This window comes from Labrus bergylta, chromosome 21 (assembly GCF_963930695.1).
Source record: "Labrus bergylta chromosome 21, fLabBer1.1, whole genome shotgun sequence".
NCBI classification, from domain to species: Eukaryota; Metazoa; Chordata; class Actinopteri; order Labriformes; family Labridae; genus Labrus; species Labrus bergylta.
In genome coordinates, this window is record NC_089215.1 from 18,933,382 (window position 1) to 18,960,720 (window position 27,339).

Below are 27,339 nucleotides of genomic sequence, written 5' to 3' on the forward strand. Positions count from 1 at the left end.
TAAAAATAGGAGAAAAGAAAGGAAAACACAGAAACAACACGTCAGTAGCGCTAAGAGGAGACCAAATTATGTTATGGAGCTGATGTGTCCTTTCTGCAGAGACAACTGAAGTGTCAAGATAAGATGAGGTATCTGTGACAGGCTGCCATGACAGACAGAGCTCGGACCAGGGAGAGATGGGTGGAACGGCAGCAAGGGATGCATAAGAGGAAGAAGGATTAGGTCTCAAGGAACTTCAGAAAAATCTCTTCAGATACTGGATGAAATAAGGTAAGACACATTATGCATCAAGACCAAGTTATAATGTTTTTAGCCTGACCTCATAAAACTCCCTTAGGCCTTAAAGTATGTGTTTTCAGACACAGTGCTGGCTGGGCTGAGGTACAAGTTTTTTTTATATATGCTACTGCTGTTACAACAAGACATTGTGCACACAGCAATGTAGAAAAATGAACGAGTAAAGGGAGCTACAGAGCATCTAACCCATTCATCTCATACAGGTCATGTTTGAAGCACGCCGGCGATGACAGAGCCCGTGTGCTCTAGCAACAAAGCCATGTAAATACTACCAAACAATGTGCAGTACAGAGAGTTTTTATTGTCTGAATTGGAAAAAAAATAGTTTTTGTGATTAGGTTTTGGTAGCATTTTTACTGGGTTTCATTTTTACTCAAATGAATTGTTAACCTTTTGTAAGTAGGACTCCTATTTCCTAACACAGCTTGGAGGCAGTGGAGTTGAATATCTATGATGAAGTAAATTATTTAAAGAATCTGCCATTTTATTTAAGGCATTTTGACATGTCAAAGAAGCTAAAGCACAGCTTTACCTCTTGATAATAGGGTCAGGCAATGATGGCTGTGATCCATTTAGCTTATCAAGTTTCAGGGTCCTGGTACTTTTCGTGCTGACTCGTTATCAAATTGTTCCGACTTATTGGAACATTCAGTCAAGAGGCAGCCATTGTTAATGTTATTAGCAACACATGTACTTTTCCTACATTAGCTAGTCAAAACGGCTTTGGCTAATTGTTGATCACGTAGACACTTCACCCAAGGTTATCTCGTTTAAATAAAACAAAGTACTCATGGATTCTTGGGATTCTGTCATGCCACCTGACATGCCACACTAAGCTTGTCTGCTGTCTGTCAGTGTTTTAATTCTGTCCATGTGTCCCGAAGGTCACCGAGCGGAAATCCCAGTGACAGCAGCCGCAGTTCAACTCAAATAGTACACTGAGTTACATGAAAATAGGTTAAAGTATGTCCAAGAGGGTCATTATAAAGGTTTAATCAAATAAACACCTTAAGCTTCCTTCTGTTTTTCTCCACTTAACCCTCTTATTTAAGAGGGAATAAGATGATTATGGTAGGACAGTTCCTGGAGGCAGCAATACTAACGTCCGGATGTTAATCAGATTTTGAAACCAATCATCCAATCATGAAAACTTGAGTGTTGAAGTGTCAAATGTATCCGATTATACACGAAAGCTTTTATATAATGCAAAAAGGACAAAAAATATTTGAAGTATTTTCTATCAGCCTGTGTCTTTCATCAATCATCATAAAAGTGTTGCCTCTGTTTTGAGAGTTCACTCTGCAAAGGTAGAGCACATAATGCCGGTTCTGAATTAATTTATCATATTCTGGTATTATCACCGGTATTTAAATGTGTATCATTTATCACATATATATAATATCTCTTATCTGCAGATCTTGTGCAATATGTTGTGTTGTTTTGCATTGGTATGTGCCTTTCAGTTTACATGTGGATGTGTTTTTCTATTGTTTATTCATCTATTAATGCTCGTGGAAACAGCTGAATGTTTGGCAGACAAATTTCCACAAGGGGACAACAAAGTGTATCGCATCGTATCACAACGCAACGCAACACAATGCAACGCAACATATCGTATTGCATCGTATCGTATTGCATCGTATCGTATTGCATCGTATCGGATTGCAGCGTATCATATTACATCATACCCTATTGTATCTTGTTGTATCGTATTGTTTTTGTTTATTATCGTATCATATTAATCCAAAGGTGCTCTGTCAATAGCTGCATGCAGCCATTAAACATACAATTTCATTCATTCAAATAATGCCCGACTTAATGTAGTTTTAAATGACATTATAGGGCCACCTATATTTTTTCCAACACATCATAACGAGGGTTAGGCTATTTCCTGAAAATTTGAGCAGCATTGCATCTAGTCAACCTAAGCTATCTTTTTTTAGTCTGTGCTACTCGTTTCCCTTGGTGTCTTTTTGCCGTGATTATTCTGATCTCATTTAACATGACTAACTATGACATAGTAGATTCAATCCATTGTTCAACTAGCTTGGGATTTATGGTGGCCAGGTCTCCCTTGTGAAAGAGATCTTGATCTCTATGGTTTACAATGTAATTTAAAATAAATTATGTTATTACGCTCATTTGCCCACCATTTCACAAATTTCCCCCACGGGGGATCAATAAAGTTTATCTTTATCTTTATCTTTATGAAATATTCGGAGTGTCTTTGATTGCAATAAGCAGAAGTGCAAGTTAAGGAAGTGAACAAAATGATCTTGTTTTTCTGTCTGTGACAAATATATATCAAAAAGGTTATTAAAACAGCAGGTGCAGCAAAAAACATGTTTTGTTTCAGGTTGTGTTAACCCAGCTGGCCATCATTGTGATTAGAGATTTACTGATCCAATTAACCACTGACATCAGCTTCTGATTGATAGTGATTTAAATAGCTGCATTCGGTATCAGTAACAATAGGGCAAAATCCTTAAGTGATTGATTTAATTCAATTCTCTGATTAAGTCTACATGTTGTCATACAACGTCATGCATCAGCAGGATGCCAGGTGTTCAGTTTGGACCAAAGGAAGAAAGAGGAGCTCTGAGCACTATCCAGAGAAATGACGTGTCAGATATTTGAAACTTTGCTCTTGCTGTGACAAAAAGCTCAACGACTACTATGAATATTTATTACACCACAGAAGAAAAAACTAACAAATGAAAGGTCCTGTGAGTAGTTCTTAGCTGGTCATGACTGAAATTAATACTGATACTTCTAAACAGGCCAGGTTCTAGACTGCTTTGAATGGGAGGTGTGTGATCCACTGATGAGGAAAAAATGAAATATTTTTTATTTTTTAAAGGATTTTTGGCTTTAGTGGGGCAGGCTGAGAATTTTGGGGGGGCATTGCTTCTTAATGACCCACAAAAGCAAACCAGATCATCAGCTGGGGGACTGATTATTTCTATATCGATATTTGTAATGCCTGTAAATTCTGCCATTGGACAGTTGTAAGAAAAGGAAATCAACATTAAGACTTGGTTTACTTTTTTCGAGGCAAAGATTCACAGTGAGTAAAATGTTTGAGTGTTAAAAGAAGGCTACGATTTTTTTGTCAGAAAACACAACTCACTTACTCACACATACGCACAGGACAAGATCAGCAAAGAGATAAGATGTACTGCTGTGTCCAAAGGGGGCGCCAAAAACAACCCAAACTGAAAGTAACTCACAGTAGCTTCAAACAAGCGTTTATCAATAAAAATGAATTAAACAATAAGGGCGTGCATCAGCATTCATATATGTTTGTTCACTTACAATATGAGAAGGTGAATGTACCGGCATATGTAATATACCACTTTGTTTTCATTTTACTATTAGGAGTAAACTGGATGTTTTTAATTACCAGAATCCCCTCAAGGTAATTTACAAGGTAAGGTAATTTCACTAATCCTTTAGCATAAGCACATGACTGCTTTACAACTGCTCACCCGGCAAAACTAAACAGCCTGACTTAGTACAAGTCAACAAAGTGCATGAACCTTAAGAAAGAATCTAATCCAACAAAAAAAGACACATCATTTACAAGTGTATACTTTGAAAACAAAAACATGCAGCTTTTTGAAACCTACATCAATCAAACTGTTGAAGCTACTTAACCTCTCAGTTCAGTTTCATTTTATGAGATCGCACATAAAGTTATAAGAGATCACAGGAAAAGTACAAAGCAATTAGTAGTACGGCTGAATGTGTTTCAAATTAGATCTAATTCCACTAAACCCTTAGCTTGACAGCCTACGACTTTAACCTCTGAACTCAAGACGTTCACTGTATCTTAGTGGGATTCTGGTCCGTGAGGACCTTTTGCACGCTGGTTAAGAAATGACATCACTAGCACACTTAACCTGTTGCCAATACTCTTCCATAAGGTAACATATTGTGGTACTTAAAAGTATAATCACCATTAATTGGTATCACTGGTAAGTAAAACATCATGTTTAAAGGTAGATATACACTGTAAAATGTTCAGTTCAGGAGCATATAACCTTTTTTCAAAGTGTATTATAGCAGTGCTTTGTCTAGTCCTGCTAATTGACTGTTTTTTTTCTTCTGTTGTGGTTGTGTCTCCCAGCAGGATGGGTACATTTGTGACCCTGACTGAAGTGTTGGAGGCTCGGGGTTCACCACTGGATGAGGATGAGGTCTGGTGTCTCCTGCTGGCCAGCACTGAGGCCTTACTGGACATTTCAAAAGAAGGTATAACCCCTCACAGTATTAGTGACCATTTCCTTCTAGTTCAACCAGCATTCAAGAGCACCTAAGGTTAAAACAATGTCCCCATCCATGTAGCATCTAGTGATTAAATTAACCTCTTTGTGTTGTTAAATGTCAGAAGTGTCTGCCTTGTTTTCTGTTTAGGTTCAGGTAACATGTGCAGTGTGCTGAGTCCGGGCTCAGTGCTTCTCTCAGCCAATGGGAGTCTGGCCTTCAAAAGCTGTGCCCGGTATGAAGACGTGGCCTCCTTCACAGCTCCTGAAGCTCAGGGTCACACGTCCTCCTCCAGGACCGCAGTTGAAAAGGTTGGAAAATAAATCTCAGATTTATTACTACAAAATATAAGGATACAGACAATGGCTTCAAAAACCCAGCATTTGGGAATCTGAAAAGGCGTGCGTGGTAAACGTGTGGTGGTATTATTAATGTGTGTATCATTTCCTTATTCCTCAGATGGTTGTTTACTCACTTGGGATGACCCTTTACTGGTGTGTTGATTATCATCTTCCACAAAACCAGGTATTTAAGTTTCGCTCACTCAGATTTATTCTTACATATTCTAAGTATAGAGTATGTATATAAGTCCGTCCTGGTTACTCATTTTGCTGCTCGTTTTCCCTCCCAGCCTGTCCAGCTGAGTGCAGAGCTGGAGGGTCTGCTGCTGAGCATGTGCGAGGACGTCGAGGTTCGGAGGAACGACCTGCTGACGGTGCTGGAGACCTGTGAGCTTCACCATAAGGTCGCGATGCTGCCTCCTGCTGAACAGCTGGTCAGGCAGCTGGTGGAAGATGTCTACAGAAACTCAGTGAGTGTTCGATCGTTGATTTGGTTCGGTTTGAGCTGGTTCTGTGTAGCCATGTTCCATTTTGATAGAACATTTATAAGAGCTACTGTATACCTCCACGTTTCCTTGAGCTGGACTCTGATCTGTTTGCAGGTCGATCATGTGTCCATGTCTGAAAATGGATCCCCACTCACAGACCGCAGTCAAATCGTCAGGGACAGATTACACGGTAAGACACTGATTCCTTTGGCAGATTTAAAATCCAAAAGGAATATTTGTTTGCACCAGCGAACATATTTGCTCTTTTAATCACTTCTTGTGTGTTGTCCTGTGAGAAAAACTGCACACCCAAAAGAAACCATTTTAAGTTATTAGACTCACAGTTGTGCCCCCTAACATACCTTCAGACATAACAATTTGATTTAGCTTCAACTGTTAGTGTTCTGTTGAAAGCAGAGCAAGTGACACTTTGCAATCTAAGCAGGACAGAAAACTTCTTAAAACAAAAGCAACAGCCTCACAGACTTCACCTTAGCCTCTAGAACAAGCAGCCAGCAGACATTCCTGCGGGAAAAGGGCAACGATAATGTCAGTTCGAGGGCTAGATAGCTAATAACCTGCTTATAGGTGCAGTAGATTTAACAGCATGTGAAAATGAAAATGTTTATTGCTTTACTGAAAAAATTTAACTTCAGTCCAGTTAGCGGCATGGTCTCGTTCTCTAATACATCTAACAACATGCTTACGGTATTACCTGACATTAACTGTTAATCCAGCACACTAGTGACAGCATGAAAAAAAGCTGTCAAATTGATATTTCTCGTTTCCTTTAGTCAATTAAAGTGACATCATATTCTCCTTTAAAAGGGTTTAATTTGATTGCAGTTGGACTGTTGTAGCATCCGTTTGACATTTAATATAATCTACACATACAGTATTGTTTGCAGTATTGCACAAAGATAAAAATTGATATTACCAAATATGATTCTACTACTAGAAGCTAGTTAGCTTAGCCAACAGAAATGAAGCAGCGCAGTCTACTCTGTCTAAAAGTAATTTAAACTACCTACCAGCACGGCTAAAGGTCACAAAAGACATTTAAATATTATTACAGGGACTCATTAATTGTATATATACTATCTTAAGTAATCTTTACAGGTAAATACAGCTGTGCTTATCAAAGCTTACCAGCTGCTGGCAATAGCGTCATATTTAGGTAATATTCTGCACCATGAATGTGAAGCTAGCTAACAGCAAGTTAGCTTCTCCTGAAGACTTAAAGTAGGGTTGAACAGCTAACTTTTCTCTGCCCAGAACAAACTAAATCTAGCACCTGTAAAGGCCACAAATTTACACATTCACATTTCAGTATATGGTTTTAAAAATTAGATATTTAAAGGAGAGCCATGTGAATTTGTTCTCCCTCAAAGACAGTCATGCTAGATGTTTCGACCCCCTGTTTCCAGTTGTTATGCCATGCTAAGCTAACGAACATCTGTTTGTAGCTTTACTTTTACTGTACAGAAGTATGAAGTGGTAAATCTTCTTATCTCACTCTTTGTAATAAAGATAATCGTTTTGGAGTTGTTTTAAATGTCCAGCTCTTGCTTTTACACATTTTACAGAGTCAGATGTAAAAACTGTGATATTGGTAATACATTCCGATTTGTTTTTCAGGAGGTTCATTTAGTAACTCGACATGGGCTTCGAAGAGGATCTCTAGAACATTCTCAGGAGCATCTTATGCATGCGAGCCCATACGGTATGAAGACTGTGTCCACACATATTTTTTCACATCTTCTTACAGAGCTAACAGCACATTGTCATTGGCCAACATTTTAATTAAAGTAAAGAAGACACAGTTAACAAGCGAAGCCCACACCACTAAAGGAGATTTCTTCCATGAAATGTGAGCTTTTTGTCCGAGGCATCAAGAGCGACAGATCTCTCCATTCCTCAGACTGATTATGGAAAACGTTTTATTCTCAGGACTCCCTCAGCAAGTCGACACAGAGAGAGTTATAGCAGCTGGCAGCAACTGAACCGCAGCCCCAGTTCTTTCCAGGATGGCAATCGAAACTCCAACTCAAGATTGCTCACACAGTTCGGTTCCACGGTGACTCTGAGTGACAAGAAAGCGAAAGTAAGCCAGTTTACTATATCCCATAATATGATGACACTACATAAAGTATTTTGACCATACAAAAGAGATGGACACAGTCACAGTGTCTGATTTGTCGAGTACTGTGTAGTATCTTTAAAATTGGCATAATAGCCAACACCATCTTGGTTTATTAAAGCTACAGTAGACAGGATTAGATCCTCCAAGTTTAACAATTTCACATTTCATCCAGACTTTTGAGTCCATTAAATTTGTATTTTAATTAATTTTGCTTTACTTTGCTATTCTTTTTGGATTAATGTTGATGGTTTTCACTTGACGTCTGAAATGGGATGGGGTAAATATTCACAGTGCCACTGCACCTAACTTTCAGCAAAAGTAGACAATTGTAAATCTGCTGCCATGTCACCTATAAACAGATAAGCTGCTCCAACATCAAGTGGTGAACCAGCCTGTTTTTGTAATGAGAGGCTATACAAAGTGCTTGAATCTATCATGGTTGCTAAAGCTGCAGGGTAATTATTGGTCAATCACAAGGTAGACTAAATCATCTGTTATATTCTTGATGAGAAAAATAATAATTTAATTGATTATAATGTGATTATTGAAGCAAATCATACATCAGCATCCTACGGGAAATGATGACGATAATAAATCAAGTGGGTAGTAGGGTCATTCATAGATTTCATAGCTTGCTCTGTCTTCCATGTTAGCTGTATTTGGGGCGGCTGTGGCTCAGTTGGATAAGTCGGTGGTCTACCCACTGGAAAGTCGGGGGTTTGATTCTTGGCTCCTGCAGCCACATGTCCAATGTGTCCTTGGGCAAGACACTTAACCCCAAGTTGTTCCCGCTGCTTCATCAGTGGCATATGACTGTGTATGAATAGGATAAGTAACTTCTGATGGTCACTTTACATAGAAGCCTCTGATGTCAGTGTGTGAATGGGTAGATGTGACCTGCGATGTAAAAGTGCTTTGAAAAATAGAAAAGCGCCATACAAGCTCAAGTCCATTAACCATTTGTCAGACACTAGGACCTGAGTCAATTTCTTTTACACAAGTAGTTCCTAATCTTTGCTAGGATGCCGTTTGGCAGAGGAAAATATTTTAAAACACAAAACTTCTCAAGTCTTGGGTTCGGCTGTGAGACTGCCACGCTTACATCATTTTCTTTTTTACTTTTTTTAAAGATATAATTTGGGGCTTTTTATGCATTTATTACAGAGATAAGACAGTGGATATAAGGAAGAGAAAGTGGGAAATAACAGATTCAGTCAGATTCAAGCTGCCCACTTTTAAAGACTGTGGCCCCTTTACATGGGGCGCATGAACTAACCACTCTCCTACCCGCACCCCCTCTTAGTTTATTTTCACTGTCAAGCTTTAATCTGTATTTTGTGTTGATTGAGGTAACTGCAGAAACACACATGTTAAAACGAAGGAGTGTGCTCTCTTCATTACGGTTGTACAGGTGAAGCCGAGGACGAGATATCACTCAGATCTCGCTTCCGGTCATATCTTATTTGTCTCTGTTTTAGTAGTTGTGGTGTAGATTCATTGTCAGCCTTACGTTTACCTGGAAGTCCTCTCATATGATTTGTCATGCTTTGCTGGCAGTGCAAAACGATGTGCATTGTTTTATTTAGCCTTGTCAGGCCCCCTATATCATAACTTCAGGTCCCCCTATGGGCCTCACTTTGGGATTCACTGTTTTACATAGTCTATGGTAATATATGGTAATATAATGAACACAACACTTTTTTGATGGGGGAAAAAATATTTTCATTTGCATTGTTCTTTGTTACAGGACATGGGTCCAGAGTTTATAAAGATGTTAGACGAGCCACCGGTTACCTTAGAGCTCCCTGGATCCATTGTGGTGAGTTCTTGGAAAAAAAAAAAAAAATCCTGTCACTTTTTGGGGTTTTTAATCTTCGTAGATTCCCATGCAATCCCAATCTTTTGTTTAATTGTATTTTTTATTCTGCTTGAAGTCAAAGAAAGGAAAATCTCCAACCACTCAGAGGGAGCTGACTGTGGTGATGCCAAACGGTCAGAGCATCCTGGTCAAGTGTGAGGTGAAGTCCAGGGGAGGGGACGTCTTTGACATGATCGTGGCCCACGCTAACCTAATGGAACACTTCTACTTTGGCCTTGCTTATATTGACGGTAAGATAGCTGGAAAAGAATGAGTCAGTGAGGGAAACGGGAAAGAAATGAAATAGAGAGAGATTAGAAAAACATGTACATGAACATGTATGCTTCTAATGAAACATAATCAAAGTAAAACTTCCTGAAACCACGGCAAGTATGGAACCATGGTCAACCACCTTGAATTGGACTGCTGTAGAAAGTATATAAATGTGTTTTTAAGGGGTTATTTTGGGGCTTTTTATACCGTTATTAAGAGCTAGGACAGTGGATAGAGTCAGATATTAAGGAGAGAAAGAGTGTGGAATGACATGTGGGAAAAGAACCACAGGTCAGATTCAAATCCAGGCCGCCTGCTTGGAGGACCACAGCCTCCGTACATGGGGTGCACACACTAACCATTAGGCCATAGGCGCCCTGGAAGTCACATATTTCTGTCAACTCACTGTTTCCTTTCTTTCTTTCTTCTCTCATCAGATAACGAATTCTTCTTTGTGGACAATGACACCAAGATTTCCAAAGTTGCCCCAGATAGCTGGAAGAAAGTGCCTACAACCACCTTTGTCCTTTTCCTCAGGATCAAATTCTTTGTCAATGATATTTCTCTTCTTTTGTAAGTCTTAATTATATTATTACTGAGACTCTGCGTCCATAAAATGTTATGTACAGAATCTTTTCAATGTGTACGCTTTTCTTCATCAGGCACAAACAGACCCGTCACCAGTTTTACCTTCAGCTCAGGAGAGACCTTTTAGAGGACAGACTGTCCTGCCATGAGGAGACTGCTCTGTACCTGGGAGCGCTGGCTCTGCAGACAGAGTACGGAGACACGATGCCTGAGGTTGTGTACTATACATTTGAACAAAACATATAAATGCAGAAAACTAAAGTGCAAGTTATAATAACTGTGCAGAGCTTTTGCATACAAGGTCGGCTAAACCAAGCTTAAAACTGTTTTAAAGAGGACATATTATCCCCCTTTTCTACGTTTTCAAACAGTCCCCTGTGGTCTAAATGAAACATCTGTGCTGTGCTTTGGTCAAAATATAACATCAATCAAACGCCAGAGGAGGTTTGTGACCCTGTATAAACAGCTCTGTCAGAACGCTCCGTTTTGGTGTGTGTGTCTCTTTAAATTCAATGAGTCCCGTCCCCTGAGTTTTCCCAGTAGACATCACTCCTCTGTAGCAAGAATATATATCCATGGGTGGAGATACCAGAATTCACTGTGACATCACAAGGAGAGCAAATGTGACACAGAGCATTTTTCTGTGTTGTAAGACTTATGCAGACCACAAACAAAGGACTGGATGGATTTAATTCACATTTTGTGGATCGGTAGACACTCAGGTTACCCAAATATATGTTCAAAAAACACTGTTAAAGTGGATTTTTCATAATATGTCTCCTTTAAAGGTGTTTTTTTTGCATTTGACGCTTTTTCACAGCAACTATTTTAGTTCTGTATTAGATGTTTTCTGTCTTAGGGACTGAACTTTCCCTATTCCTAAAAGCTTTACATTTTGCACCTTGGCAAAAATGTTTTAGAATTTGAATGATTTAAGTTTCTGGATAAAAATATGCTTAAACCAGTGTTTTGATTTGATGTGTTTAGGTGTATGGTAGGAACTACTACCGCCCTGACCAGTATGTCTCCAAGAGTGTGATGGAGAAACGTGCCTTGCCATATATTCAGGGGGAACTGATGCGACTTCACACCAACAACAGTCAGATGCTGCCCGACGAATCAGAGCTCGAGTTCCTTAAGGTTAAAAACATACTGTCAATTTGACAATTCAAAACGTGTATCTAGTCAGCTTTTTATTTCAAGACTGAAGTAAACACATCTAACAGTTACCATTCTCTATGTGCCTTTCAGGTGTGTCAGCAGTTGCCTGAGTACGGCGTGTTTTTCCACCGTGTGTTGCGTGAGAAAAAGCCTTCAGAAGGGGAAATTATCCTCGGTGTCTGTGCCAAAGGAGTCACCATCTACGAGGTTAAAGATGGCTGCCGGTCAACCAGCCAGAATTTCTTCTGGAGGGAGACAGCTACAATCTCATCAAGTGTGAGTGCAAAGGATATTACTCTGGGAATTTTGAAACCATTTCCCTCAAATTATGAATTTTTGCGTGTTTTTTTTTTAGTTGGCTACACTCCAAAAACTCTTCCTTTTGTCTTCCTGCAGCGTCGTAAATTTATTTTAGAGGGCCGGGGCAGCAATAAGAAGTACACCTTCATCACAGAGAGGTCAAAGATTGCCAAATATTTGTGTAACCTCTGTTCAGCCCAACACAAGTTCAACAACGAGATGAACTCTCGCCAGCTCAGCCACAGCATGGTCTCAGGTGAGTTACTACCACTTCATTATTTCATCAACAAGCTAAACATTGGCACCATTTTTTTCAGACATTGGTAAAAAAAAAGACAAACCAAAAACGCACACTGCTTTTTGGTGACTTCTCTTGCTCATTATCTTCTCTGTGTGTACCTCCAGAGGATAACATCGTCCAGTATGCTGCAGTGTGTCGGGCTCAGAGTGGCCGGCTCAAGTCCTTCTCTTGTTCAGAGACGCCTCAGGACGACAGTGGTCTGACCACGCCTCAGGATGATTCAGTGACCAAGCTGTGTGATGATGTTGCAGCGAGGATCGAGGCCCGCATTAAACAGCAGTGTCAGAGCCTCAATGAACAGAGGTAAACCTGTTGCATATGGAAAAACCTCCAACCACTGAGATCATATCGTTACTGAACTCATTGACTAATATTGAGGCCTGGACTTTGATGAGTCCATTCAATGCTAGCTAATGCAGTCAATTATTCTTCTGCTAATTTGCAAACCAAATTTGTATGAAAAAGCATCTGTTCTCATATTGATCAATGTCCCTCATTCACATTTATCACATGTATTATCTGTTATCTCTGCAGCACCTGTTCCAGCAGCCAGCGCGGCAGCCTTGCTATGCGTTCCCCATCCTGCTCTCAGAAGAGCGGATCTGAGGCACCTTCAGGCTCCCCAGCAGCCAGAGGTATGACAAGGAATTTTCATTATTATTTCTACCGCATTGCCAACATGTGGCAGAAGATTTACCTCAAGTCCCTTATTCATTAGTGGTGCACTTAAAGGAAGAATGTGAGACCCCATACACATACAGTACATATAGCAGAAATCAAGTTTATACTTTGTAAATGTCTCTCTGAGTCATGTGTCAACAAAAAGTGTGAAGCACAAGACCCGCAAGCTGTGTCGTTGTCCTAGCTGTGTTTACATCATGTTTACATGGACGGGTCGACAGACTCCTCTCCTTGCGTCAAAAAGCTGATTTAGTCAAGGGAGAGAAAATAAGAATAACATACTCACTGCTTGTTTTGAATGTCTTGTAAGTGTTTTTAGATTACGGTCATTCCGTGTCAATTTACATGCAATGTGAAGCTATGAGCTAGCTAAAGCGTGCTAATATTAGCCTGCTAACACAACAATGCAGGACACATTCGAAGCTTGATCCAAACTGACCTGGATGACTGAGATTGAGAACCTACACAGACATAATGCAGACCACAGGAAACTGCAGGTTGAGCAAAGGACATGTTTTTTCCACCGCTTGCGCTAAACTCCTTCCTGCTAATGCGAGTGAAGAGGGGTTGGAGGTGTGACTTCAGAATAACGGAGGTGTCGCGAAACAGCGGTTTGTTTTGGTTTCATGCTGGTGCTCAAGGGTGACATCTACTGGATCAAAGTCACACATTCCTTTAAGCTATAAAATGTTGAAGAACATCGCAGAAAAGATATTTTTTGTTCCTATCATATTTCTGTATGTCTTTAAACGTGATTGTGTTTCCATAATACCTCTGGCAGTTCATGTGCGATGCTGTACTTCAAAAATGTCACTGCAATGCCATGGTGGGAGTTTTTATGAAATGTGGATGAAATCCGTTTCACAGTGATATTGTGCTTTGTGTCTTACAGAAACCCCAACAAAACTCGGGTCATCATCGGAGAGAGAAGTCATTTGTGTTTCTCTGAGGAAAGACCCAAAGCTTGGCCTAGGTAGGCTGATCATATTTTCTGATTTAACAGTTTGGTGCTCTTTTTCATTTTATGTGGAGTCACACTAATCTACAACAAAATGTTATCTGTTCGTTCTAAAGCCCGTACAGAATTAGGAAAAAAGGCGTCCAAGTATGCTGCTCCCTCTTCTTGGAATCGGTTGCAAGATACTTTAAATCTTCAGGAGCTGGTTTCCTTGAATGTTTTTAAAGGTTCTTCTTCATGATCTGGAGGCGGGCATACCTGACTGTAGATGTTTTTACTAACTCGTATTGCCCTTTTTGATCGCCTTGTTGTTTATAACAGATTTTGATGAATGGTTCATTTTGTGATTCCTTTATTTATGTTTATTGTTGTTATGTGTTTTATGTCTGAAATCCTGTAAATTGTGCTGCTGCCTGTCTTGGCAGCATCACTCTTGTAAAAGAGAGTCTTAATCTCAATGAGACTTTTTCCTGGTTAAATAAATACATTTGGGTCCACATTGACTTTACATGTTTGTAGGGACTTTTTCCTGGATTATAAAAGAACCTTGAAACTTTTCTCTCAAAGTAAAAAAACGTCAAAATAACACAAGTAACAAATATTTTAGATCATAAAAGAACCCAGTCTGTTACTGATCCATCTGTGGTCTGTGTTCAAACAGGTATAGTCATAGTGGGAGAGGACACTGTGGGGCACTATGACTTGGGGATCTTTGTTGCCTCCCTTGTGCCTGGTGGACCCGCTGATAAGGACGGACGCATCAGACCAGGTAGAGAATCGTGAACATTAAAGACTTAACCTCAGTAACAATGTATTTATTTTCCAAAGTTCAATTAATGACTGGTTGAAAAGCTTAATTCTTTCAGTTAAGAAACTAAATCTAATTATTCTAAGGTCTACTTAACTCTTAAAAACAGCTTCTTTGTGTAGCTTAAGTTCCACTAAATGTTGAATATTTTAGTTTGGTGCAGACTCCTTATCTTTGTGAATTTAGTAGCTGCTTTTCTTTGTATCTAATCCAGCATTTTACCTTCAAAAAAATGGATGCTGAGAGTTTGCAGCAGAAAAGTACAGAGGAGGACAGAGAGGGCATGTGAGGTTTCTGTGAGGGTTCAGTCATAGTAGGCCTTTGAGGTAACAGGTGGTGGTGCTGGTGAGATCTCCAAACTCTACAGTTACCGGACACCGGCTCTTTTTTCACTGTGACCTTTGCCCTAAGGTGGTCGACTGATCTCTCTGAACCACATCAGCCTGGAGGGCGTCACCTTCAACGAAGCAGCAGAGGTCATGCAGAGCAGCCCTGAGGAGGTGCAGCTCATTATCTCACAGCCAAAAGGTGATCTGATTATGTGTGCTGTTGTGTGTGAATGTGGGTAAAGATACTGAGCTGTGAACCCTTGCCCTTACTTTGAGTATAATGTTGGTGCTTTGGTATCAGCATATTCTTCCGATGCACCTGCTCCGATTGACAAACATGTAAATAGAAGATTTGTGACTTCCCTTCCTTTCTCTGTGCTGTGTAGTTCCTTTTCTGTGAATTTAGCATGTGCCTCTGTTAACACATGCATATGATACATGATTTGCCAAAACGTTTATGTTGACTCGTCTTGCTCTCACTGGCATCAACAAGTTTCCTCCTCCACATCTCAAAATACTATTTAAAGCTTCAACTCAGAATACTTTAATGTTAAACACTTCATGGTCTACCTCAAAAAGTGTTGGCATCTTCATCTGTTCTTTACGGTTTAGCTGCTCTGACAGCACAGATCACAATGTTTTTTATTTAGCTGTCTGGGCAAAAGTAGAGTTTGTGTTTTTTTTCTGTCAGCTTCAATATGAATCAAGAAATTCCTATTTCAGACCTTGGCAATTGTTAGCTTAGCTTAGCACAAAGACTGCAGCCAGTCAGACCAGCCAACTGGCCTCGATTTTCCCAAAGGTTAAAAAACTATTTATGGCTTTTAAGACTCTTTAACAGTGGGATCGATTTATATGGCGGCTGTGGTTCAGTTGGTAGAGTCGGTCGTCTCCTAACCGGAAGGTCCAGGGTTCAACTCCCATGATCTCGGTGGTGTAAGAATGTGTCTGATTGGATTAGTTACCTCAGATGGTCACTTTACATAGCAGCTTCTACCATCTGTGTGTGAATGGGTGTGAATGGATAGGTGTGACCTGCGGTGTAAAAGCTCTTTGAGTAGTCAGAAGGCTAGGAAAGCACAATACAAACTCAAATCCATTTACATGTAAGCTACTGGTAGCAAGATTTTTCATGTTTTCAGTCATTTGGCCAAGCTAAGCTTAGCTAACTGGGATCAGAGGTGCTCCCAGAGTCAGACTGGAGAAGGTCAGTATCTTAAACAATGTTTCTTTTTGTTAAGCTAAGCTAACATGCGCTAGCTGCGGCGCATTCAGTTGCAATTATTCTACTGCTAAAGTTGCTGGTAACCTGATGTCAGACTTAGAGCTGAATATAATCATCTTAGCATCTTTCAGAGTAATTGAGAAATCACTTTTAACATCATTAACTGGACAGCTTATTGTTAAAACAGTATCAGGTGAAATATACATTTTATAGTTTACAGGCATAAATGCAATATTAACCGACTTCCAATGTTAACTGACTTTGTTTTTATTAACAGTCCATGTCAGCCCCATCGTTGTGCGTTCTTCAGCGCTAAGGAACTACGAGTCCAACAGTACACCGATGACAGACGGGCAGTTAGGGGAGGATAGTCTGGACGAGATCGTTTCAGTCATGATGACACCAAAGACAGGCAACAGGCTTTCTGTCCCCCGAGAAGTACGAGTCATCGGTGCACAGGTAGGATCACAACGGGGTTCAAATGAAGTCAGTTTGTGCGTTTATTTACAAAAATGTACATGGTTATAAAGTCATGTAAAATCTTTAAAGGTCACATATTATGCAAATTACACATAGGGTTAGGACCATGTTTTTCCAACACTAATATGTGTACCTAGTCTGTCTACAAATCCACCAATTATAAGAAAGTTCCATCCTCTGAGTCTTTTGCCTGCTCCACTTTTCAGAAAATGTGTGCTCAAACAGGCTGTTTGGAGGTTTCCCCTTTGTGACATCACCAAGGGCAGTAACCCTGGGGTGTTTGTTCTGTCCTCTGAGTTTGTCTTCTTGCCGTAAACAATTTGGAATGGTGCAAGGAAGCAAGAAACTTCACGAAATGTTTTAGGGACCTCTGAGACTTATAATATGTGAAAGAGTATAATATGTGACCTTTAAAACTTCATTTAGGAGGCCATAACCAGTATATGTTTTGATTTTTTGATTAATTGGGACCATTGTCGTACTTTTTACTTGTAAAGATGCATGTATAAACATAGGTAAATGTGATATAGAGTATATAGAAACTGTTGTAAATGTCGCTTTTTTAGGACAGCCCCATGAATTGTGCGAGGACAGAGATCACTGTGGAGCTCAGAAAGATATCGGGAAGTCTGGGCATCAGCATCTCTGTGAGTTTAAGAATTATTTTGATGTTGACATGAGCAGTAGTACTCACACCTGGCCAAATATTTGTATTGCTGTTTTTAATGCCTGCAGTTTTACAATTGTGCAAGAAACAATGCCGATACAAACACTATAAGGGCTGATTTACTTTAGGCAATGTAATTATTATAGGTGCTGTTTGAAACAAGTGTTTCTAACACATTTTTGTCTGACACTGACACAGTGAGAGGGGGTTACAGTCTGATGCCATCTGTTTAACTTCTCCTTTGATGTGTTAAAAAGCTGCTTTTACATCTGAATCAGTTCATACTGTAAGCCTGACTTTCCAGTGAGAGCTTAGGTGGGTTGAATGAAACTTAACTGTCAGTGTCCCATGATACCGCTCGATGCTTTTAGACACTTTTCATGATAACCACTGAAACAGTTAAAGAAAAGAAAAAAATGATTGGTTTGGAAACTCTCTATCGGTCAAATTATATTTTTTATACAAAGCAAGGGTTCGATAAGATGCTTACAAAAGAAAAGAAAAAGGAGAGTAAACAAATAATTTCCATCAGTGGGTCACAAAGTCTGCTCATCCCAATCTGATTAACATCTGACGAGATTAGAAAGAAAGCTTCATTCACGTCACATCACTAGTCATAGATCACCACTGTTCCATTAGCTGAGCTGTGACCTACAGTGGAGTAACTACTTAGCCAACGACTTAACATTATACCACGGATATGTTCTGGATGTTAGTTGTGTTATTAACCCTTCAGGGTGGCGCCAACACTAATCTACAAGGGATCTACATCAGAAGCCTTGTTCCCGGAGGGGCTGCTGAAAGGGATGGACGCGTACATACAGGTATTCAAAGCTAAATATTATTATAACCAGGCTCCAGTCTTCATCAATTTTATATAAAAGTCCTTTTTTTTTTTTTTTTTACATATGATGTATGTTTGATCATTTGACTCTTCTGCAGTGGGGTCATTAATTGATTTCTCATTATGATGGATTTTAGGTTTAGCTCCTTAGCCCAAATCTGGGGTTGTGAACCCTGCAGGGAACCTTAGTGCTATTTGAAAAAGGAAAACAATAAAAGCCTTTGAGTACAAATAATTTTACAAATATAACATTTGCAAAAACTATAAAAAGGTCACATATACAATGTACGGTAAAATTAAAGTTAATTCTATGATTTTTTTTTAGCACCAAGCATATTACATTTAACACTTTGGATCCATTTGTGAGCGTCTTCCCCAAAGGCATAACAGCTCGCTGATTGGACAAACAACACCCTCTTTAACACGGTGTCACTGAAATGTAACACTCATTTTCATAAAAGAAACTTGTTTGAATACATTTTAGCCTTTAGCTAATGCTTCTAGGAGAGAGAGCATGATATTACAAGCCGTAAAACAGGAACCAGTACAAGGAGCAAATGTTGCAAAGTAATGGAACAAGTAGAGGGGGGAAATATGAGGAAATTATTTTGTTTGTTTATTTTTCACCAACGTTGTTTTATTACAGGTGACAGACTGCTGGAGGTGGATGGGATTAGCTTCCAGGGCTTCACCCACCAACAGGCTGTGAGCTGCCTGAGCAAAACGATGGAGGTAAAGAACAACATATGAATGAAATTTTGTTTAGTTCCTGCAAACGACCGGCACCTGAGAACGTAGGCTGGCTGTGCACGGTGCTACCCTGTTGGTAACTTACAACAGTTTGAAAATCATATTCAGGATTTTCTACTCTAATCTAAACCACTTTGACACGTTTTCTGAAATCCAATGCAGGTCTACTGCAATGCCACCTCAGCCTGAACAGTCATATAAGAACTCTCTCTTTTTTCAGTTACTCAGTTACTTTTTTCAGTTACTCTACCCTAACGAATCTACACTCAGAAAAGTGCTCGCAGAAAGAGTTCAGAGTAGCCGTAGACATCCAGACATTTTTTGATGTAATCTATTTATATGAAGCTATTCATTTTATTGCTATTCAATTACACCGCTCTTTGCTCAGACTCTATATCCATACCCGCCTCTGTACAGAAGATTGATCAAAAAATTAAGCCTTCTTTTAAAAATATGTTCTGCTTTCCTCATTATTATCTGCTCATGTATTTTCATCTTCGATTGCAAGTAAGCTTGAAGGCCTAAATGTAACTGTTAAACGCTTACACCCTTTGCATTTACTGCTTTATAACAAGTGCTGGTTGTTACTTTAGTTGATTCTTTTTTGCATGTGGGTCAGTTTAGTACAGTCACAGTGAAATCTGTTTTTCCCAAATGTAAAGATTAATTGAACAGAAGAAAATAATCAGCACAATGATTATCTGTATACGCTGATGATGATGAACTATTTTCATTAGGTCATATTTTTTATTACTAAACTAACTGTACTTTGTTTTTTAAAAATTAGCCATCTTCAGCTTGCTAAAATGTTTCACCAGGATGCATATCGTGGTGAAACATTTTACCTGGCTGAACTGTCTGTGTGAGGATTGAAGCATGGGAAGCAAAGATCTTTCAAATCAAAGTCATAGAGATGCTATCGAAGCATTTGACAACGCTTGTTTTGATCATTCTTGCTGCTCAAACTACTGTTCTGTCATGATCACCTATTTGCTTCTTTCCAATCGCAACCTTCTTATCACATGCTCTCTCTCCTCACTTATCCCATTGTTCTTGTGCTTCCCCTTTCTTTACAAAAACCTCAATGTCTTTCTTGGCTGACTAAAAACTACATTCTTGCCATTTCCTCTCCTTCCTCTCTCTAGGTGGTAACCTTGACAGTGGAGCGGCAGTCCATGAATGTACCAAGGGTTTCTCTAGACACCTGCAGCATTGGATCCAATCACAGCATCCGTCCAGCCAGCAGCCGACTAAGATTCAGCAGCTGCTCAACGATCAGTCCTCCTCCAAACATGAACTCAGACCAGCCCAAGGTTTACGGCTTTGTAAATGACGGTAGGTGACCACAGCTTAGGTTAAGACCAATGGTCTTTTAACACAGAATACATACATTTGGGTAAAACAAACTAAAGCTCAGGATCTCTTTCTGGGAACTGCTCAGGAATGTTTGCAGAGCATTAGTGCTCTTGCAAACTTTAAATAATGAATCAAATTTTGCCAATAGATCGATCTGCAGTTCCCTCAGAGAGACCGAACGTTATGTCACAACACCTTAAACTACTGAGGAAGAACCTGCGTGAGAGAACCTGTCCGGTCGACTCTAAGCTGTTTTGTGCTTTAATATCCGACCAGGCTAGCCTGGCTGCTTCAAGGTGAACTTTCACACACTTCCTTTTCTTCATCCTGATCTTGCTCACTGACCCTGACCTTCTCCTTCTTATCCCCCCTGGCCTCACTTATCCTTCCGCATGTCTTTCTTTATCCTTCACTTCCCTTCTACACAGGTAGGCAGATCTCATTTGAAAACAATAGAAAATTATGCTTTTGTAAGATATCATAATGGCAATCATGTACACAAGGTCTAACTAACCCATGTCCCTTTAACCGTGACCCTCGTTTTTCCAAATTGTCCTCTCTACCTGACTTACATACAACCCTTTCATCTCTGTATCAGTCATTGGTTTATATCGAGTATAACTGTATCAAAATGATTTCTTCATTTCAACTTTGACATAAACTCTTCATTTTGCCTTGACACTAGGGTTGCCCTGCTGTATGAAAAATAATGATTTGTGATAAGGAGAATTAGTTCAAAATGTATTTTCTGTTAACAATTTTTGTTGTCTTCATACCAAAGTTTACAACATTTTTCCTTAAACTGTGTCCCAAGTATTGGTGGTTGCAGATAGAAATACAAATAAATTGTGCAGCTATTGCAAAATATACCTTGTCCATATTTAAGTATTGTCTTGTCTGTTCAGAGCCATCTAAGATTGAGTTTCATGTCTATCTAGGTGGAAATATACTACTGGGCCTACTACAACTAGCAACCTGTTAGCAACCTTAGCTTGTAAAGAGACTTAAAAAGCAGGAAACAGCTAGCATTGGCAAAGGTTTAAGAAAATAAAGCTTGTCAATGAATATATAAAGTGTCAAGAGTGACAGATTTTTAAGCTAGCTGTTTTTCCCGTTTTCAAGACTTTATGCTAACGAGCTGCTAGCTGTAGTCTTTTGATAGTAAGAAGGGATTTGAGAGTCTTACTCTTGCTGTCTTACTAACAGCAAGAGAGAAAATATGCATACTTCAAGTAGGCTACAAAGTACTGAAAAGCCACCAAATATACGAGAAAACTGAAAATTTCCCTCTTGTACAAAAGATTGGATTAGCCTGCTAGCTAGGTCAGGCTGACTACAGCTTTCAACTGTTTTCCAACAACATGCATATCCATCACTCAGTGTGTGTACATTATAGCACTAATCTATTATCCATCAGTGTTGTTGCCATTTTTTGGTGATGCGATGCATGTTGCTCAGATGGATACATTGGGTTTATTACATTTTTAGGTGTGACAGAGGAGCCACCATATAGTCATAAAATCCACCTGTAGCAATCTCGTGTTAAACGTTTGATATGGGAATGTTATTGTCTCTACGTCCCATTTGTGTGATCTCTTTGGGAGTGAGGAAGTGCGAAACACCTTGTGTCTGAATTGAAATCTGAAAACGACAATAACAAACTCAACAAAATAATAAGCTTTTATCTTATCTCTTTCCTTCCCTTCTTCTTCCCCCTTCTTTTTCTACATCGTGTTTCAATTGAACATCATCCCATTACTCCCAACAACGTCCAATCCCGAAGACAACACTCAGGAAGTGACTCTGACTAAGAGTGCAAACGGCCTGGGCTTCAGCTTCCTGATGTGCGAGCTGGATCCACCCACACGAGACTTTAGCAGTCTGGTCCGGATTAAAGAGCTTTTCCCCGACCAACCAGCCCAGCAGAGCGGCAGGATCCAGGAGGGAGACGTCCTGTTGGCCATCAATGGCGAGTCACTCAAGGAGATGTCCTATCCTGTATGTGCAGATTTCAAACTAAGCTGATTAGCGTTAACTAATTTCTTTATTGAAAGTACACACTTCCTTTTGTGAGCGACTTAACTTTATTTCAACATCCTTACTGCAATAATTCATATAATGCACAAAGCCAAAAGACGCAAATTAGGGGCGGGGGGTCTAATGATCCATTTCCTAAATCTTTCATATGTTTCTCGTCTGTGTTTATTTTGTGTTTTACAGTTAGTCCTTGTTGGTTGAAAAATGTCAATTGTAAAAAAAAGTTTTGGGATATATTTGTCTTAGTTTCCCTTTTTTCATTATGAAACAGATGACAAAGATTAAAGGGACAATATGTAAGATATGAATGAAATCATAAAATGTCAGACATTAAGGAAACATGCTATGTTGAAGTGTTGGCTTCTCTGACAACTACGCAGCAGCCAGTATGTCCTCCTTCTAAATTTAGATTCCAGTGTGAAATGGTTTGTTTATGTCTTGACTAGAAAGGTTTGTTCTGCCCCTCCGTTTAACCAGGAAAACTGCAAACCAACAGGTGTTGCAGCAATGAGGGCGGGCAAACTGGTTTTAGATAGAACTGATTCTACCCAGGGTTAGAGATTAGAAATCTCTTATCTCTGCCGTTCCTTGGCACTTCTGTATGAAAACAAAGCTCTCGTATGATTATATCGTATAAATATGGCATACTAGGTGTACAAGGAACTGGTTGTGGTATTACTGCTTGTAACTGAACTATTGTGTTTTCTTCTCTGTATGTGATGGTTGACAGTTGTTTCAATGGGTTTCTTCACCCTGACAGATAGTTAAGGAAACACTGTATATACTGTTAACTTGACTTTTCTTTAACAAGAAAATTGTGTTTTAAAAAAATCCATATCTACAGCTTCAATGTTTGTCTTATTGCCCAATTAAAACGTTCTCTCTTTTGTCTGTAGAAGGTACTAAAGCTGTTCAAGAATTCACCTCCTGACGTTCGACTGACTCTCTGTCGGCCCTCACCAGGTAAACATCCGCTTTCTATCATGGTCTGTTTACACCTGGAAGTAATTCTAGCCTTGTGTTAGGGCTCAACACGCAGTATCTCAGTCTGTAGGGACTTGGGTTGGGAACTGGAGCGACGCCAGTTCAAATCCTGGTGTGGACAAAAATATGAAAGTTTGTTTGGTAGCTGGAGAGGTGCAAGGTCACTTCTCAAGTACTATGGAAATGGCCTTGAGCAAGGCACTGAACCCCCAACAGATCTGCCGCTCCTTGCGTAGCAGTGTGTAGCAGCCTCACTCTGACATCTCTTCACCTATGTCCACAGGTCCTGTTTGTGCATGTGTGTGTGATTCAGGTCTATGTGTGTGAGAAGCATGTCTCTCAATAACAGAGTGTAAACCAGAATTTCCCTCAGGCATTATTATATATATTATATAAGTATGTACAATTTTATTTAAAAACATTACAGCATTAAGTACAAGTGTTCTTATGCATGAGCAGAAGTTTTCACTCATTTGTGTACCAATGGCACCAATACTGCATGAAATACGAGAAAAATGTCACAACAACAGAAAAAATGTATTCTTGTTTGGTCTTTGTAAACAGATATGATGTAAGTTTTTGTTCTCTTTAAGCATATGGAGCGGGTTATTAGAGACTTTTATGGAGACACATTCTAGTAGTAGGTGTTTTTGATGTATTTAAAGGTGTTTAATTAGGATCCCATCACAGCAGATGGATGTTAGTAGTCCCAGGTGTAAACAGGGCTTACACATTAACAAACACATCCACTTCATTTCCTTACCTGTTTCTCTTTTCTTTCTGTAGGTATCCTTCCATCCATTGATCAGTTTAATGGCACATGAACGACGTCACTGTGTTGCACAGCGCCAGAATTGACAGACGTTTGGAAGCAACTCTGTGCTCCTTGATCAACCGGGACGTGGTGACGGAGGTCGAGGGCAGATTTAAATGATATTATTGATAGACTCCAACCCTGCAGAAAGGTCAGAAGAGTTCCACAGTTTAATATAATGCGATGTGATTCGACACAACATGTTGTGACCTTCTTAATGACCAGCCCGAGGCGTTTCATTTATTAAGTGTTGTCACAGTCCAGAGGGATAGACTGATGTTTTTAGTCACTTCAAACTCTGCAGCCAGGCACTCACATTACATAAAGAAATCACGACAACAACTTAAAATCCTTTGACATGATGTGACACAGTGTGATAGCTTATGTAACAAACTGTGACTTGACATGATGTGACAAGGTACATGACAAAATCTGACGCTAAAATATCATTTTATTACAATATCTACAAAATGAATAAAAGTTAGTGCTTAACACGCAGCCTCCACCAGATAAAATATTCTTCTGGCTCTGAATCAGTGCTTGATGTTTGCCTTGTCTTGAGTTGTACTGCAACATTTTAAGTCAACTTTCGCAGCTTCTAAATAAATTATACAATTCGATCTCGTCTGTTTCCCAGGCCTGCCGAAGAAAGAGTGACGGAGGAGAGCAGAGGGGTTGGTGGCTGGATGTGGAAGAATGTGTGCAGGTAATGCTTAAATTAAAATGACAATTATTTAAAAATATCACGTTAGCCAAATGTATGTCAAGGAGATAAGGAAGGAGCCCAATGCAGACAACCTGTATACTGACATTATGCAGTAATTTATAAGTGAAATTAAGATTAAACATATATTAGCAAAAGCAGGATGTCAGCATATGGAGCAAAGAATCCACAGAAATGACGCAATGAAAAGGCTACATGCAGGAAGGTTCACAGTCTGGTTCAGGTTCAGGTTGCTAGAATGCACATTGTGATGCAACATTGATGATCTGGTCAAGAGAGCAGGTGGAGATGGGGAGCTATAAATACTTTGGGAGGTCATTTTGGAATTAGGAACAGGAAAGGAGCAGATGTAAGGTTTGACTCAGACAGGTGAGAAAGTTTGAGGACATCATGGTTTTCGAATTACAAGTCCAGAGTTACAAAGTGATTTATGAACCCGGAGAAGGAAACAGAACTGCTGAAGACAGAGGGTCCAGCTAAAGAGAAAGAAAAGTGTAGCAACTGTGAAACACATCTTTATCAGTAAACATGTTATTTATGTGAACGTGGATGCAGTGGTGATTCTTGAGTCTGTTGGGGCCAGAGGCATAAATTCCCAGTGGGGGGTAGGGGGGCATATTTAGGGCTAGTCATTCACTATTTTATTGAAGTGGGTGCTGTCAGATGGGGCCCACTTTGGTAGGTTTTCTACTGTCATTGCAAACTTTGCACATTTTGAGAGACCGCTGTGTTTTATCAGCCCTTGGGGGCCCCCAAATGGCCTGGGGTCCAAAGCAGTTGCCGGCCTTGCTTGTTGACAAGCAGCGCCTCTGCATGTATGAACTTGAAATGATTAGTCAGTACTGTAATCAAACATATATATCATGAATGGAACTTGGACTTCCTGTCAGTTCACGTCATATACATACAAATCTAAGAGGTAGAGACTTTTCACTCACAAATTAACTCATAACATTTTTTTGTCATTTCATTATATTTTAATTGAATATGCTAATTAATAGCATTGGCACTTGTAGTTTGAAATGTAACTTTATGAGACAGATGTTCTGCTCTCATTCTTTCTATAACAAATCTACATTTCACATGATCTCAACAAGCTGCTGTGGGAAAATAAAAAACAGGTCTGATGTTTGAAGGCGATCCTTTGCACAGTGCTTTTAAAGGTCTCTGAAGCTCCTTCAGTGAGTGACTAATGATGCCTCAATTCTCTACTGAACGACCCAGCAGGTCCTTTGTTTGTTCCAGCAGCAGTCTGATATTTAAAAGGTTTCATTGGTGTTTGTTAGTTTTTTAATCTGTTGTGTACTTTAATTGTACTGTCGATATTGTTTGTTGTGTGTATGAATTGTCTGGATGGCAAATGAGTTTCCCTGCTGGGGATTAATACAGTTTTCTGATCTGTCAATAAACCTAATCTGACTGTTTTATTAACTACATGTGGCAATCTCAAGTGTTAAACATAACACTTACATTACCTGTTCTTCTCTCAGCCACAAGATGGCAGCAAAGTCCTTTCAGTGTTTAAATTTGCCATCTCTGTAAAGCAAACGGTACTAATCAGTGTTGCTGCGTCTAACTTTTAATTAACAAGACTTTTTGGAAACAAGAGAGAAGCTAATAGTGTGTTCTTCTCCCCTTCACAGGAAATTCTAAAGAGGCCTTTTGTTGATGCCAAGAGAAGAGGACGGCTGAAATCAACTGTTACGCAGCTGATGGTGTAAAGAGTGTCGAGGACATCAAAACTCAAGAAGATGTTTCATTTTTAAATAAAACAAAAAAAAAGTTATTTAGAATTCTTCATCATTAAAAGTAATTGGCCCCTCTTTCAAACGTTCTGTGTTTGCAACTTCTCACAAAAACAAAAGCCATTAAAGTACAACCTGAATATGAACGATCCATCCCCAAACTCTCTTTTAGTATCTGGACAAACCAGGCAGCACACACACACACACACACACACACACACTCTCACACACACATGGGTAAGGAGCCAGTAATGGCCCCTCGTAAATAAGGGTTCCTGTATTTTGGTGAAACCCAGTAGTGCATCTGGATCCCATCACAGCTCGTGTTCCCTTTGCAAATGATCCCAAATGTTTCTAATTATGCCAGTGGAGTCGGCACGAGGCTGTGTGAGCTCTTGTGTGTGTGTGTGTGTGTGTTTCTGTGTACGTGTAGCCGCTCTGATGGACACGCACACCCACACACTGGCCTCTGTTTATTCATGAACGGAGTAACAAAGATGGACAGCGTGGAGTCGACCTCGGTAGCCTCCGCTTAGGTCACTGCACGTGGTGATGACTGATGAGTGAAAGATGGGGTGGAGAAGGAGATCTCCACTAGTTTTGTCTGCTGACATTACTGTCTCTGTGCTGCTCTCGAGTGATTTCTAACCCTGGTGGGGGGGGGGGGGGGGCGTTTTTAAGAATGGCTGAGGCTGAAGTTGGTTAACAGATAATGTTTAAAATATGCAAAAATATTCAGAGTGTTTACCATGAATGTTTCACCTCTGAGAAAACCTTATTCTTGAAATCAACAGAGAGAAAAGACGTTCCCTGCATTTGGGGATTCATGCATTTTATAACTTCAAAGCCCTCCATATGCAGAGAACTGGACCATATTTAATATATGTAAATGGTTTGGATGCATTCTGATTTTTACATATA

The 27,339-nt window shown here is 39.7% G+C and overlaps 1 protein-coding gene across 4 annotated transcripts; it reads left to right on the forward strand.

The window, feature by feature from the left end:
- frmpd2 (FERM and PDZ domain containing 2) lies at window positions 1-27,083 on the forward strand. Of its 4 annotated transcripts, none has more exons than XM_065950036.1 (30): window positions 4-270; window positions 4,427-4,551; window positions 4,714-4,874; window positions 5,023-5,088; window positions 5,195-5,374; window positions 5,507-5,582; window positions 7,031-7,115; window positions 7,343-7,496; window positions 9,283-9,354; window positions 9,470-9,644; window positions 10,104-10,239; window positions 10,329-10,467; window positions 11,242-11,394; window positions 11,506-11,691; window positions 11,812-11,971; window positions 12,121-12,319; window positions 12,551-12,651; window positions 13,590-13,670; window positions 14,317-14,424; window positions 14,875-14,991; window positions 16,295-16,476; window positions 17,064-17,144; window positions 17,901-17,988; window positions 18,655-18,740; window positions 19,904-20,093; window positions 21,898-22,083; window positions 23,048-23,114; window positions 23,922-24,100; window positions 24,587-24,655; window positions 26,317-27,083. In XM_065950036.1, exons 2-27 carry the CDS (start codon window positions 4,431-4,433, stop codon window positions 23,080-23,082), a joined length of 3,318 nt encoding a protein of 1,105 aa, XP_065806108.1. In that variant the 5' UTR covers window positions 4-270; window positions 4,427-4,430; the 3' UTR covers window positions 23,083-23,114; window positions 23,922-24,100; window positions 24,587-24,655; window positions 26,317-27,083. The 4 variants fall into 4 exon arrangements, with proteins under 4 accessions (XP_065806109.1, XP_065806108.1, XP_065806107.1 ...); XM_065950035.1 differs by having other exon boundaries at window positions 6-270; window positions 21,898-22,112; XM_029279508.2 differs by having other exon boundaries at window positions 6-270; window positions 4,430-4,551; window positions 21,898-22,112.
- Window positions 27,084-27,339: the final 256 nt, after the last annotated feature.